General features: G+C 45.6%; 1 protein-coding gene across 2 annotated transcripts in view; it reads right to left on the reverse strand.

Annotated features, from left to right (window-relative positions):
• The window catches only part of PDE4C (phosphodiesterase 4C), a 652,343-nt gene that overhangs the window by 307,510 nt on the left and 329,456 nt on the right, over positions 1-15,377 (reverse strand). The window contains exon 1 of one of the 2 annotated variants that reach the window (XM_063916163.1): positions 152-400. The exons of the other annotated variant lie outside the window; for it this stretch is intronic. Coding sequence (XP_063772233.1) covers positions 152-189 — 38 coding nt within the window. The 5' untranslated portion in view covers positions 190-400. Of the gene's footprint in view, positions 1-151; positions 401-15,377 lie in introns of those variants that run through there. 2 annotated transcript variants of the gene reach the window in all.

Consider the following 15,377-nt stretch of genomic DNA (forward strand, 5'->3'; position numbering starts at 1 on the left):
TGAAGGAGCTGAAAAAAGCATTAGAAGCGGCACTAGTATTAGTGCCTCAGTCAGGGCCGGCCACTGGAGGGCGCTGCACGCTGCCAATACTGGCCTTGCATTCAGCACAGGTGAAGACATTTTGCATAATAAAATCCTGAGGATCGCATACCAGTGCCCGGTGCTCTTCCTCCTAAAAAGGGCCGGCATAGATGACCCCTGCAATGTTCTCCACAGTCCAGGCAGCTCGGCATCCGGCTCCTGGTAGTGTCGCACTCATGTTGTAATGATGAAGCGACGATGCCTCAGAGGAGCCAAGACAGCAGAAAGAAGACAGCCATGCTTTGTAAGTACACCATAGTACTGGGGAAGCACAGTACGAGTTGTGGGTGGGGGAAGGAAAGGTGTGTGTGTGTGTGTGTGTGTGTGTGTGTGTGTGTGTGTGTGTGTGTGTGTGTGTGTGTGTGTGTGTGTGTGTGTGTGTGTGTGTGTGTGTGTGTGTGTGTGTGTGTGTGTGTGTGTGTGTGTGTGTGTGTGTTGTAGTATGGGGTGAGGAGCTGGCTGGTTTTATTTGGGGGGGGGGGGGGGGGGGGGGGGGCTGGCCTGGCATCTGATACATTGCTGATTGGTGGTTGCTGGTTTTTCCCTCTCTCAGTTGGGGACATTGCAGTGAGGATGTACTCTGGCTCCCTTCTGTTCTCAAAACCTTTCCCCTTCCTTCTCTCTAACACCTGCCTCCTGACCTGAGATCTCATTTCAAGGTTAAGTATCCGTGGAGGCAGTGTATTAATGTTAAATAGGAGGGGGTGTTGTGCTGTGGGGTGTACTGAAGTGTCTCTAGGATGGGGTGTTATGCTGTGGGGTGTACTGAAGTGTCACTAGGATGGGGTGTTGTGCTGTAGGGGTGTATTTATGTTTGCTAGGAGGGAATAGGGTGATGTGGGTGAGTATTAATGTTCTCTAGGAGAGTTACTGTGGTACAGTATGTAGATGTGTTAATGGTATGTGTCATGGTGATATACAGTATTAGTGCTGTGGGTAGCAGGGTGTCTACTAATGTTATCTTTGAATGGGGGGGTGTATTAATGTTTACACTGCTCAAAAAAATAAAGGGAACACTTAAACAACACAATGTAACTCCAAGTCAATCACACTTCTGTGAAATCAAACTGTCCACTTAGGAGCCAACACTGATTGACAATCAATTTCACATGCTGTTGTGCAAATTGAATAGACAACAGGTGGAAATTCTCCTATCCTAAAAGTTAGGATAGGAGAACATCTCCGCAATATTAAAAAGGGCCTAACCACCCACGCACTTTCGGAGCACTTTTGAACCAGTCACCAAGGTAATGTCACCGCAATTAGGCAATTCTGTGGTATTAAACACATCAAAGGCAGCTGGAGAAGAAATTATATCCCGACCCAGCTAGCCCAATCAGAAATGCAAACTATTTACGAATTACGGACACTAAAACCTGATGGTCTAAATAGTGACTTTGAAATAAAATGGTTTTTATAACAGAAAAAGGTCTGTTTTAAAATATTTTAAAATATTTTTATTGCGTTATATCTGTATGTTTAAATTTTTCTGAAGCTATTACTATTGTTTACTATTTATGATAGATGACATCACCGGAAGTGACGTCGCGGCACTGGTTGCCGGCGAATAAAATCAAATGGACATCTCTAAGTACTCATAAAAGTACAAAATATGTGGCCAGTAAGACTCTGGAACGATACGTCTATTTGCCATGCCGAGATCGAGAAAATCCGTGCGGGGGAAAGGTCTATAGCGCTACCGCGACCCGGAAGTAATACCGGAAATGACCGTCGCTATGGAGACGGACAAGCGCTAAACGGCACGGACGGACAATGCGGCCTGGAAGATCATTGCAGAACGTCACCAACCGCGAAGGACCATGGGACCTGACAGAATTAAATGTGTATAGGGTCCAGCTGAGTGGGTGACGTTCTGATTGGTTGTCTGAGGATTCAAATATCAGTACTGAGGTAGCAGCTTTGTGAACATTACACCTTGAAAAAGACTCCTGTTTGGAGTAGAAACGCGTCGGTGGAACGCACAGGTGCCGTGGGACAATATACTGGAGGACTTGCCATTCTGTTCCAGTCATACGAGGATTGAGGGGATTTCCGGGATCCTCCAAAACAAAAACCCGCATGCTGGGTTAGAACTGTTTTTACAGTTCTGTACACATTGGTAATTATCCACCAGTCTTTTTTGCCCATGGGAATTTCTGTGCAATTGATTCAATTTTTGCTGCTATGAATTTGTTTATGGATTTTATAAGTGTGTTATATGAATTTTATATGTATTAATTGTGCTTCACTATATCCACTCTTTTAATCTTTTTTATGCTCCCACATAATTTACATTGAGCATCTGATTGCTGTCGATGGAAACAAAGACGAGCGCAGGATAAGTTACGCTTTCCATCTTTTCTTTATTGTGGCACTTATGGTGGAGGGAGAAGGACCCTTCAGGAAAGTGTGTCTCTTCCAGCAGCTAGATTGCGCACAATTTTTTTCCCTTAAATCTTTGTTACCGTAGGTGGAAATTATAGGCAATTAGCAAGACACCCCCAATAAAGGAGTTGTTCTGCAGGTGGTGACCACAGACCACTTCTCAGCTCCTATGCTTTCTGGCTGATGTTTTGGTCACTTTTGAAAGCTGGCAGTGCTTTCACTCTAGTGGTAGCATGAGACGGAGTCTACAACCCACACAAGTGGCTCAGGTAGTGCAGCTCATCCAGGATGGCACATCAATGCGAGTTGTGGCAAGAAGGTTTGCTGTGTCTGTCAGCGTAGTGTCCAGAGCATGGAGGCGCTACCAGGAGACAGGCCAGTACATTAGGAGACGTGGAGGAGGCCATAGGAGAGCAACAACCCAGCAGCAGGACCGCTACCTCTGCCTTTGTGCAAGGAGGAACAGGAGGAGCACTGCCAGAGCCCTGCAAAATGACCTCCAGCAAGCCACAAATGTGCATGTGTCTACTCAAACGATCAGAAACAGACTCCATGAGGGTGGTATGAGGGCCCGACGTCCACAGGTGGGGGTTGAGCTTACACCCCAACACCGTGCAGGACGTTTGGCATTTGCCAGAGAACACCAAGATTGGCAAATTCGCCACTGGCGCCCTGTGCTCTTCACAGATGAAAGCAGGTTCTCACTGAGCACATGTGACAGACGTGACAGAGTCTGGAGACGCCAAGGAGAACGATCTGCTGCCTACAACATTCTTCAGCATGACCGGTTTGGCAGTGGGTCAGTAATGGTGTGGGGTGGCATTTCTTTTGGGGGCCGCACAGCCCTTTATGTGTTAGCCAGAGGTAGCCTGACTGCCATTAGGTACCGAGATGAGATCCTCAGACCCCTTGTGAGACCATATGCTGGTGCGGTTGGCCCTGGGTTCCTCCTAATGCAAGACAATGCTAGAGCTCATGTCGCTGGACTGTGTCAGCAGTTCCTGCAAGACAAAGGCATTGATGCTATAGACTGGCCCGCCCGTTCCCCAGACCTGAATCCAATTGAGCACATCTGGGACATCATGTCTCGCTCCATCCACCAACGCCACGTTGCACCACAGACTGTCCAGGAGTTGGCGGATGCTTTAGTCCAGGTCTGGGAGGAGATCTCTCAGGAGACCATCCGCCACCTCATCAGGAGCATGCCCAGGCGTTGTAGGGAGGTCATACAGGCACGTGGAGGCCACACACACTACTGAGCCTTATTTTGACTTGCTTTAAGGACATTACATCAAAGTTGGATCAGCCTGTAGTGTGTTTTTCCATTTTAATTTTGAGTGTGACCTTCAAATCCAGACCTCCATGGGTTAATAAATTTGATTTCCATTGATAATTTTTGTGTGATTTTGTTGTCAGCACATTCAACTATGTAAAGAACAAAGTATTTAATAAGAATATTTCATTCATTCAGATCTAGGATGTGTTATTTTAGTGTTCCCTTTATTTTTTTTGAGCAGTGTATATATAAATATATATGTAAAGCGCTGCGGAATATGTATGCACTATATAAATAACTAGTAATAAAAAATAATATAGTGAGTGTGTGTTATCCAGGGGGCTGTGTTAAAGGCTCACTGCACTTTCCAGCATAATGTATTTACTGGTACAATGTTTCTCCTATAGTATCTGTTCTATGTATTAAAGGATATATCTGTTTTGTTTTTGTTTGTTTTTTAACACTGCTGGAACCATCGGAGTGCAGTTTTTGAAGTTTTATTTAATTGTTGTTTTATAAACCAGAGTTATTTTTTTTCTGAGACGGCTACTGGATTATACATAACATTATTGAGCAAATAGATTCTTTTCTCTGTCTGCCTGTATCTTAACTTTCCAGCATGGGGCTGATAGTATTGTCATACTTAAGTGAAGCGGGTCTCTCCCCGCAGCTCCGTGCTCGGATTCCCACAGGCATGGCAGCTAATGCACGGCTGCAGACATCTCTTGTACCGCTGAGAGCCTCAGGGGAGTGACCAGATGTCAGCTGCATTAGGGGTTGATCTTCCGGCACTTACCAATCTTTACTGGGAGATGCGAGTAACTGGCCATTCTCAGATGGACGTGAATCAGGCAGTGCCTCCCCGGCCACGGACTTCACTGCACGTCACTGCTATATTCTTAGTAGGCTGTTAGTCAGGATTGCAATGCTCAATTCACCTTCACCTTCCTGCATATCCATTATCTCATTATTATGGGCGGGATGGGAAGGAGGTACAGGGAGATCGTGGTGGGAGGGGGGAACAAAAACCTGGAGAAGGGGGGACACTTGGCTGAATGCAGGGGGGGGGGGGGGGTTGTTCTAGTGTGGATGGGAGTTGGAGTCTCCCTCCAGCTTTCTAGCTGACATGCCGAACCACTCAGTAGGGATGGCCATCGGCAGGGCCGAAACTAGGGGGGGGGAGGGCTAGGGGGGCAGGCGACCTGGGCGCCGGATTGGAGGGGGCGCCGAGACCCCCTAACACCCTCTCCCTATGCGCCAGTGCCATTTCTTGCGGCGGGGGCGCCCGCCGCGGCACTTCTTTGTACTTTGAAACCCCCTTCTCCCTCGTCCCGAGTGTCCAGCTCGGGGGGCGGGGTTTCGCGGAGTGACGCGATTGTGTCGTGACATCACGACGCAAACGCGTCATTCATCGAAACCCCGCCCCCCGAGCTGGGCACTCGGGAGGAGGGAGAAGGGGGAGCCGCGCAGACGAGGAGGGAGAGGCGGCTGAAGAGCGGCGAGAACCGCTTCAAATGTAAGTCAGCCCCTCTCCCTCCCTCTCTCTCTCTCCCTCCCTCTCCCCACCACCTGCCGGAATGTGTAAAATGGGGACCTGTCTGCCGCAATGTGTAAAATGGGGACACTTTTTCCTGCCGCAATGTGTAAAATGGGGACACTTTTTCCTGCCGCAATGTGTAATATGGGGACACTTTTTCCTGCCGCAATGTGTAAAATGGGGACACCTGTCTGCCGCAATGTGTAAAATGGGGACACTTTTTCCTGCCGCAATGTGTAAAATGGGGACACCTGTCTGCCGCAATGTGTAAAATGGGGTTACCTGTCTGCCGCAATGTGTAAAATGGGGACACTTTTTCCTGCTGCAATGTGTAAAATGGGGACACCTGTCTGCCGCAATGTGTAAAATGGGGTCACCTGTCTGCCGCAATGTGTAAAATGGGGACACTTGCCTGTCGTACTGTGTAAAATGGGGACACTTTTTCCTGCCGCAATGTCTAAAATGGGGACACTTTTTCCTGTCGCAATGTGTAAAATGGGGACACCTGTCTGCCGCAATGTGTAAAATGGGGTCACCTGTCTGCCGCAATGTGTAAAATGGGGACACTTGCCTGTCGTACTGTGTAAAATGGGGACACTTTTTCCTGGAAATGAAATTTATTTTAGAAAAGGTAATTTTTCAGGTAAAAAAGTTCTGAAAGAGATATATATATATATATATATATATATATATATATATATATAAAATATTTTTATTCATTTATTTTAAATTGTTTATTTTTTTATTTATTTATTGTAAAAAAAAAAAAATCTTTTTTTTTTGGGGGGGGGGGGGGGGGGTGTCAAATGACTACCTTGCCCCGGGTGACAAAAATCCTAGTTTCGGCCCTGCCATCGGAACCTTCCCCATCTATGGTTGCCATCAATGGGTGTTTTGGTGGAAACCATAGAAGGTTAGGAACTATTTTGCCATCTACCAACAATGGCTCCCACTATCAAATAGCTGCGGATGCGCAAAAGAGGCTTTGCTACAGAAAGTCAGTGTGCAAAAGTTTCCTCTGGGCATGTGCAGTGTGGCTTCCCCAGCGCCTGACTGCAGAGCATCTCACCTACAGCAGGTAAAACATATGTCCCATCAGCTATAGCCATCCCTACCACTCAGTGAAGCAGCTTTGGCTACTGCCTTCGCTGGTCTTTATTCACTGCAATGTTATTGGCTGCGGCACGGCCTCGCCCCCACTCCAGCTAGGCAGTTTCTGATGAATGGGGGAAGCTCCGGTTGCTGCTGCCCCACCTCTCATCTCTCCCATTTACAGTGGAGCACCGCAGGCACCGCAAATTTTGACTATAAAAATGATTAAAATATTACAAAGAAGATATTTATAGGTTATAAATATCTTCGCTGTATTATTCTAATCATGTGTATAGTCAAAACTCTTGGGAGTATGACAGGTCTGCCTCCCCTGCCTACATGACCCTGCAACACCATGCTCTTCCCATACATGCTTTCAATACCCCATGGTCTTTCCTCTGATTACAGCACGGATGGTGTAATGGTTAGCATTACTGCCTCACAGCACTGTGGTAATGTGATCGGTTCACTCCATGGGGGTCATTCCGAGTTGATCGTAGCTGTGCTAAATTTAGCATAGCTACGATCATTCACACTGACATGCGGGGGGACGCTCAGCACAGGGCTAGTCCGCCCCGCATGTCAGTGACGCCCCCCCCCCCCCCAGAAGTGCAGCCCCCTCCCGCCCACCGACCGCCTCTGCCTCAGAGGCGTTGACTAGGCAACGACGGCTGCCATGTTCCGACCCGATCGCTGCGCAGCGAGCGATCGGGTCGGAATGACCCTCATGCCTCTAGTATTAACCCTTTCAGACCGCCAGCTATGAACACGGGTTATTGGCACATGAGCGCGCATAACCCGTGTTCATGTGCGGTTTGAAAGGTGCCAGGGTTGAAATACTGGGTTGAGTGACCCAGTATTCCAACTCGGGTAGCGAGCAGGGTTGAACATGTGTTCACGTGCAGCGTGAACGGGAGCCAGGTCGATGCAACCCGTTTCCCGTTCACTGTGTGCGGACGGGCGCCGCTTGGAGATCATGTGATCACCGCTGACATCACCAACCCGGCAATATGCCGGGTTGCTTACAGCGGCAGTGGGGCACCTGAGGGGGGGTCGCACCCTGGGTTGTGTGTGTGTGTGTGTGTGTGTGTGTGTGTAAATGGTTGAACATTCACTGCAAGGCGCTGCGAAATATGTTTGCACTTTACAAATTACTGGTAATAAATAATTATAATTCTCTTTCTGCACATACTGTAAGTAATAGGATCTGTACTGAGACTGATCTGTTGCAGTCACACAGGATGACAGAAATACCAATGTTCCAACAAGTGTGGAGATATTTTAAAAAGTGGAGAATATTATCATATTATGTTTATGCCACTATACAGATGTGTCCTCATACATCATTGTTGCAGTGGCGCCAAACAGCTACACTTGGCGCGTCAGGACCCACATGACTCTGCTAGCATCGTGTGTCTTTTTTTACGAAAATGCATGTTAGGTTTGATATATGACACTTGTATATCTGTGTGTGACTGATTCTCTGAATCTGTATACAAAGTGCCAAGTTCTGTTGTGCTCCATATGCAGACTCAGTTGCACACAGATATATTAGTGTCACAAATCAAATTAATCAGCACAATTTCCTGTGCGTCCGTGTCCCATCACGTTGTGACTAAGACGCATTATCAGGAAAAATAGACGGCTGGTGATAGCAGAGTTGCAGGGGACCTAGCAGCTCACTCGCATCAGGCATCTCCTGCCAAAATGTATGAGGACACATATGTACATAAGTCCACGGTGTCATACAGCTGGGAAACAACAGAGATGTAAAGGATCAATAAGTAAAATACATTACATTGAAGCATAAATGCAAGGATAGCGAAAAATAGGTATATTACCATACGGGTTCAGTATGGTATGCCGGCGGTCGGGCTCCCGGCGACCAACATACCGGCGCCGGGAGCCAGACCGCCGGCTTACCGACAGTGTGGCGAGCGCAAATGAGCCCCTTGCGGGCTCGCTGCGCTCGCCACGCTACGGGCACGGTGGCGCGTGCTATTTTATTCTCCCTCCAGGGGGGTCGTGGACCCCCACGAGGGAGAATAAGTGTCGGTATGCCGGCTGTCGGGATTCCGGCGCCGGTATACTGTGCGCCGGGATCCCGTCAGTCGGCATACTGAAGACCACCCTTACCATACATAAGATGTAATAGGTAATGTATATAACAAACAAGTGGTGTAAAGAATATGCAAGAGACACAATATAAGGACATAGACAGACATGGTGGTAGTGGACAAGAAGACAGGAGTAAAGAGATCCATGCATATGACAGCATACTAATCACTCATTTCCAGGTTTTACAAACCCTTTTCCCTGCAGATATTGATAGAGATCCCTCCCAGTCCATTGGTGCCCCCTGCTATTTGTGTAATGCAGCTGTTCCCCGTACCAGGGGACTCTGCTGGTGAGTTAGAGAAACACTATAGGGGAGGAGTAATCTAGTGCACTGGCTGAAATAAGATATGGGTCTGTCTGAATAGATGCTACCTTTATTAGGTTTTTCCTATTCAGTTGAAGAAGAGAAAATGAGCTGCAGAAATCACTGGGTTTTTTCTCGCAGCCCAGCGCAAGTCTAATTTTTTTGTAAATTGATATTTTAGGTCACAATTTTGTAGGGACTTATAAAGGAACCCTTTGGACAACCCCCTAATGACTAATTAAGCAACTGAAAGTTTCCAATTTGTTTGATTAGTCCATAATGACTTACCTTCTGCAGCATTGTCCTCCTCCGCTTCTGGAAGTCATCTCTTCTCCAGTGCTGCAAGTAGCAGGGCAACTATATCCAGGAGGAGTGAGGTGAGTGGCGCATGCCTGAGGGGTTTGGTAGCAGATGGCAATTTTTGGATTATCCTTTGGTATGTGTGAGCGTTGCTGCTGGTGTCTGTGTGTGTGGGATGCTGCTAGTTCAGAGATTCCCAAACTGTGTGCCGTGTCTCCCCTGGGGTGCCTCGGGACACTTGCAGGGGTGCCTTGGAACCAGGACCAATTAAAATTATTCATGGTCAATATAATAGGCAAAACCAGTGCTGGTGGCTGCCAGTCATAATATGAGGACAAACAGAAGCAAATCTTGTCCCTCACCACACAACTGACCCTAAGGATGACATATAAACGCAATCCTTAATGTAATATTTATTTCTAAATTTCTCAATAAGAAATTTTTGGCCTAGGGGTGCCGTGAATTTTTTTTTTATATTCTAGGGTGCCGTGATTCAAAAAAGTTTGGAAACCACTGTGCTAGTTGATTGTACAGGTAAGACAATGTCAGCAAACAGTGTCATTGGCAGCCTGAGCCAGTGATCCCCCTACTAAACTGTCTGATTTAAGAACAGTCCACCCTGCATGGGATTCTGTGTCCAAATATTATTCATTGAATACCGTGGTATTCTAATTTAAAATTGAACGATGTCTGCAATATTTTTTGCCGGCAAAATCCCGAACCCAAATGAATATTAACCTGATTCAGAATTGTACGCTAACCCTGTGCATGTCATTGTCTAAGGGCCTGATTCAGACCTGATCACTGTTGTGTGTTTTCGCACAGCGGGCATTTAAGTACTAATTGCGCATGCGTATGCACTGCAATGCGCACGTGCGTCGGACAACAACAAAGGGCATCGCTGGTCAGCGACGGGATGGTGTGAAAAGTCCGAACGCACGGGCGTTCACAAGATGATTGACAGGAAGAGGCCGTTTGTGGGTGGTAACTGAGTGTTTATTGGGAGTGTTCAGAAAAACGCAGGCGTTCCCAAGCGTTTTCAGGTAGGATGTCTGACGTCAGCTCCGGCCCCGATCAGCCTGTTCTCATCACACTGTAGGAGTAATAGGCCCTACACATCTCGCTATGTGCCGCTGAGGTGCCTGACGGCGGGGGGGCAGTGACGGGGGGAGTGAAGTTTCTTCACTCCCCCCATCACCCGGCTCCATAGACGTGCAGGCAAATATGGACGATCTCCCTGCATGCACAGCCGACATAGCACCAGCGATGAACGAGCGCGGGGCCGCGCATCGTTAATCGCTGGTGACTCCACACTGCACGATATGAACGTTATCTCGTTCATTAATGAACAAGATCGTTCATATCGTGCAGTGATGTCGGCCAGTGTGTAGGGCCCGTAAGTCCTGGGCTGCGCAGAGACTGCACAAAGTGGATTTATGCAGCTCGGCATACACATAGCATCACACACTTGCATGGCGAATATACACTCCTCCTGGAGGCGATGACTATCTGAATGCTGGACAGCAAAGTTATCAGCCCAGCGATCAGGTCTGAATTACCCCCTAAATACCTACAATAAGAACACAAAGTCTGAACATTGTGGAAAGTGATCTGTGGTGTGGGGTCATTATCTTTTCTTGCTCCAGACTTGGGACCTTATTCAGCTTCAGTGGCACTTCTGCTATTTTAGTATAACTGCAACTGTATACAAACGCATGCTGGGTGCCGCCCTGTCAAAGTCGAAAAATATTGCAGTACACACATCACGTACAACCTACACACAGATGGCCTCCGTGCGTGTACTTGTTCTGCTGTGCGTGCGCATATTCGCAATTTGCGTATGGTCGCTCCAGCGGTCCTGCGCATTAGCGCGTGGTATGGGTATTTACGGTAGAGTTTGTGAACGCATGGAAAAGCTATCAAAACACATTACATATTTAATCCAAATAGTGCACAACGTACACAGTCTCCCTGCACCAGACCAGCAAGTTACAACAGTTTAAATGGTATCAGAACAAAGGGATTCACCTTTACAGGATAGGAGGGGACAGAACAAGGTTATAAGGTGGTGTTTGGTATCCAGCTGTAGGGTATTTTAAGGGTAATATTCCGGTGTTGGTTTGCAGAAGATCGCATGTTCCTGCGAATAGTTATGTGCAGGAGCAGAATATAGATATAAACTTTATTTACTGTACATTAGGTATGCGGCGGGAATCCAGAGGAGACCACCCACAAGAGCAGTGAAAATAGACATCGCCCACCTATTCAAACAGACCTATGACCTCTCCTGTACTGTAAATGACCATCCCTGTGTCCAATGGACAAAGAGATTACAGTATCCACTGTGTTAAGTTTTGGAAGATTGTATAAAAGGAGCCAGCTGCAGGCCTGGTCACACAAAACTCTAAAAGTTATCTATCTAGATGACCGAGGACCAGACTGGGTAGCGCGGCGAAATCCAAACAAGTATGTACCATTGACTGTAGCCATTATTCTTTTGTAAGTTATTGCTTTTTTATTGTAACCCCCTGTCAGTAATAATATGTTGTGGTGTCGGAACCCGGCATTTTAAATACAATCTGGTGTCGTGTTTTTCTTTCCCTGCTAAGGTATTAAAGTGTATTTACAGCCACTCGGGCTGCTGCATTGTGCTAACAGCGTATAGGCCTGTGTACGCAAACTGTGTAGTCACTACGCACTTTAGGCGTACATACGCAGAGTGCGTACACTGTGCGACTTTGTGTACGTAAGGTTTGTGAATAATATAAAGGTGAAAGGTTAATTATAGCAGCCGCAACGGCTCCATTTAAAGTGCATGAAATGTCTTTTTAAAGTGTTGCTTTTAGTCCTGTATGTAAATCAGCATTTACAATTGGGGGCTCATCCGATTTCCACATACTCACAGCCTAACAGGTCATAGCAGACTTAATCTATCAGCAAAGGGCGGACAGAAAGTATCCTACGTAGCCTTTTCTTGGTCGATGGATACACTGAAAACCCTACTTGTGTGCTGATTAGATGACGTCTGCTCTGTATGGTCTGCAGAGGTGCTGGTAGAACCCGTAAAACATAGGAAAAAAGCTATTTAAAAATCTGTGAGTTTTTTGTGTGAAAAAAAGCGTACACAAAAGTGCACCGATACTTTGCATACCCTCTCACATTGTTGCAAAACAAAGCTCAAATAGGTCATATTGTGTTTGATTCAGATTGGATTGTTTATCTGTTAAGTAGATTTAAAAGTACATTTAAAAGTTGCTGCATAGCCTTGATATAGTTTTTTTTTTTAAACTCAGGCCTAAAATAACTTCTGGTGCTTGTATAATGTGTGATTTCTTTGTGACAAAGGAAGGCGCATGGTCTGTCCTCCATTTTGGACTAACCACATGGCCTGTCCACCATCTTGTGTAAACCTCATGGATGTGGAAGGGGGAGGAGCAGTGGCCATTTTAGGAAGGTCATTTTCTAAATAGCTGATTTTCAGTCTGCTCAGAACAATCAGTTTCCTTGGTCACATCAAGCACCATTTATGAGTTACCAATGCATTTATTTAACCCATGTCATAGTCAATTACAAATAGTTTCAATTGGGCCTAGTGAGAGTAAATGGTGTGATAAATGCTTGGCTTGGTGTAAGAAATTGCAAAGAAAAAAGAAAAAAAGAAAAGAAAAAAAATTACTTTTTTTCTTCTTCTTTCCCAGGATTTAGTTAACTCTCTGTTTGCTATAGGATAGCTACTGAAATGCAAATTAACCTGTGTAACTGCTTTTTCTTAGCAGTGAAAACCAAATAGCTTTGATATGCAAATAAGAGGTAAGGTGTCTCATAGGAGACCAGTGAATGGTACACATATATAATATTATTATAATTATGTGTATATTTATATCAGTGTATGTTCTGCAGGATAGCTATCCAATCTGAATCATATCATTTAAATTATTGATTATTGCTAGATTCATTTAGATCTGTGTGAAACCGGATACATTTGTTGCTATATAGTTAAAAATAAAACAGTGTTTAAGGAAGTAAGTCTAAAGACACAAACGCAGTTCTGGCCTGGTTGTAAAGGTTTATACAGAAAAAAACGGTGTTGTGTTAAGTGAGCGATTATAGTTAGTATTGCTCACATTTATAGAGGTTGTGGGATTTGTTTTATTGCGGACGCAGGGTTTTGTACACGTGTCTCGGACAAAGTACAGGACTGCGCACGCAGCTTAAGAGACATGCACGGTCGCGTGTTTACGCAAAGTGCGTAAGAGTGCAGGCGCTAAGTACAAATTACACAATAGTGTTGTTTAGTTCAAAGGTGGGACAGTAGCCATGCTACAATAGCACAGAACTACTTGGTTTCTAAAGCAGATTAGTATAAAACTTTTGTTTAAACTGTATTGCCTCTGGGGGTAAAGCTGCCTATCTGAATGAATTAAAATTTTCTGTACAGAAAAACCAAAGTGTATTTGAGTGAGCGAACGTAGGAGTGAGTGGATTCGAACCCCGGAATGCGGGATCCCGTCGTTCGGTACACCAAGTGAGTGGAGGCTTGGTGGCGTGAGGCGGCTGACTCACGTTAGTATAAGGTTTAATACGTAAGTCGAGAGGAGACTTACACAGGAGCATGGTAGGGAATTGTGAATTGTGACCCACATAGTTTTTTTGATACGCTCTGGCTGAGGTTTCGCAGCTTGTGATTCGATTCCAGTGGTCGTACGACAGATAAGTAACAAGTACCTATACGCTGTGCGATTGGACCGCGCGTTTGTGGGTGCGATATATAGCGCAACTTGATATCCCTTTTACGAGCTTTTGCGTAAAATCGCGGTATCATTAGCGCTGTATACAGCATACGCAAGCGTGAGTTGTGTATAAAAAAAGTGCAAAGGGAGTTTTCGCTGGTCTCTCTCAGGAAAATCTCCAACGGCAGATACTTTACTGGAAAGGGTAAGTTATTCCTAAAAACTTCCAGTAAAATATAGGTCATTAGGGGCCCTAAGTTGGGTATATTGCCTTCGCTATCAACAGTGTATGGTAGTACTGGCCAGCGTGGGCGTCGCCTTATATTGAGTATTTTGGTGTTTGTGGGAAAAGGCTCACAATTATGGGAGCCAGTTGCTCAAGTGAGGGACGTTTAGCCAGGGTTCAGGCTGAAGAGACGTGGCCCAAGGGGTCAGTGAGGTTTAAAGGAAAAAGTATTATGTGTGGTCCACACGCTGAAGACTTTTTGTCTGAATGGGTATGTATGACTGACAAAGATAGGGTACCATTCCCTAAGGTGGGCAGCTTTGAACCAGAGGTACTGCAGAATGTAAGCAGTAAAATATGTCTTCTTAAATCCAGAAAACAAAGGATTAAACATAACGATTGTTTAAATTTATGGCAACAAGAGGGGAAGATGCAAAGGGAACAAACTCGCATAGCAGGTTCCAAACCTAGCAGGAATAAGGACACAAACACACCATTATCGACACAGGTCGAGAGGGAACAGATGGCTACAGTCAATGGTATATCTATGAATGATAGTATAATGCAAGAGGAATGTATTAACCATAATGTTTGCAAGATGTATCCTGTTTTGAAGTCTTTTCAAGGTTATAGGTCACAGGAAGATGAAGGATCCAGCCAAATCACAGCTCTCATTCAGGCAGTTGCTTTGCAGAAAACTCAGGTGGGGCCTGTCCATCCAGTTAGAGCAGTAACAGTGTTCCCCACTGAAAGAACTGGTGAGGTCACAGTTACTGGTAAGTGTGAGACGGGTCATTGCACAGAGACAACAACACCCTACAGTAAACAGATTAGGAACGGAATGGTAGGATTACATCCTGTCTTGGAAATAGTAACTCCCAATGGGGGAACCGATAGTCAGGGAGTAATCCTCACCAGGAATAATGCAATGTATGGCCCGTGGTCCAGAGCTGAGCTGCGGTCAATCATTTCAGAATTCCCCGATCCCCGGGAGTATTTAACCAGATGGCAGAAGTTTATCAGAGATCTGGGTAATGCTTATGAACCAGCTAATAAAGATTGGCAGAAACTTTTAAAAGCGTGCCTACCCCCTAATATTGACACCCAAAAATGTATCACTGATTGTAGGTTAGAGTCGGATAGTCCTATGACTGAAGGAAACAATCAGGAGAATATAGAACAAATTAATAGGCAACTAGAGTTGTGTTTTCCCATTACTGTTAAGTGGAGAAGAATTTTCTCCATAAAACAGAGGGAAAATGAAATGGCATCTGAATATTTCCATCGGGCCCTGCAAATAATGGATAGATACATTGGGGTATCAGATA

This window comes from Pseudophryne corroboree, chromosome 1 (genome assembly GCF_028390025.1).
Source record: "Pseudophryne corroboree isolate aPseCor3 chromosome 1, aPseCor3.hap2, whole genome shotgun sequence".
In the NCBI taxonomy this organism is placed as follows: domain Eukaryota; kingdom Metazoa; phylum Chordata; class Amphibia; order Anura; family Myobatrachidae; genus Pseudophryne; species Pseudophryne corroboree.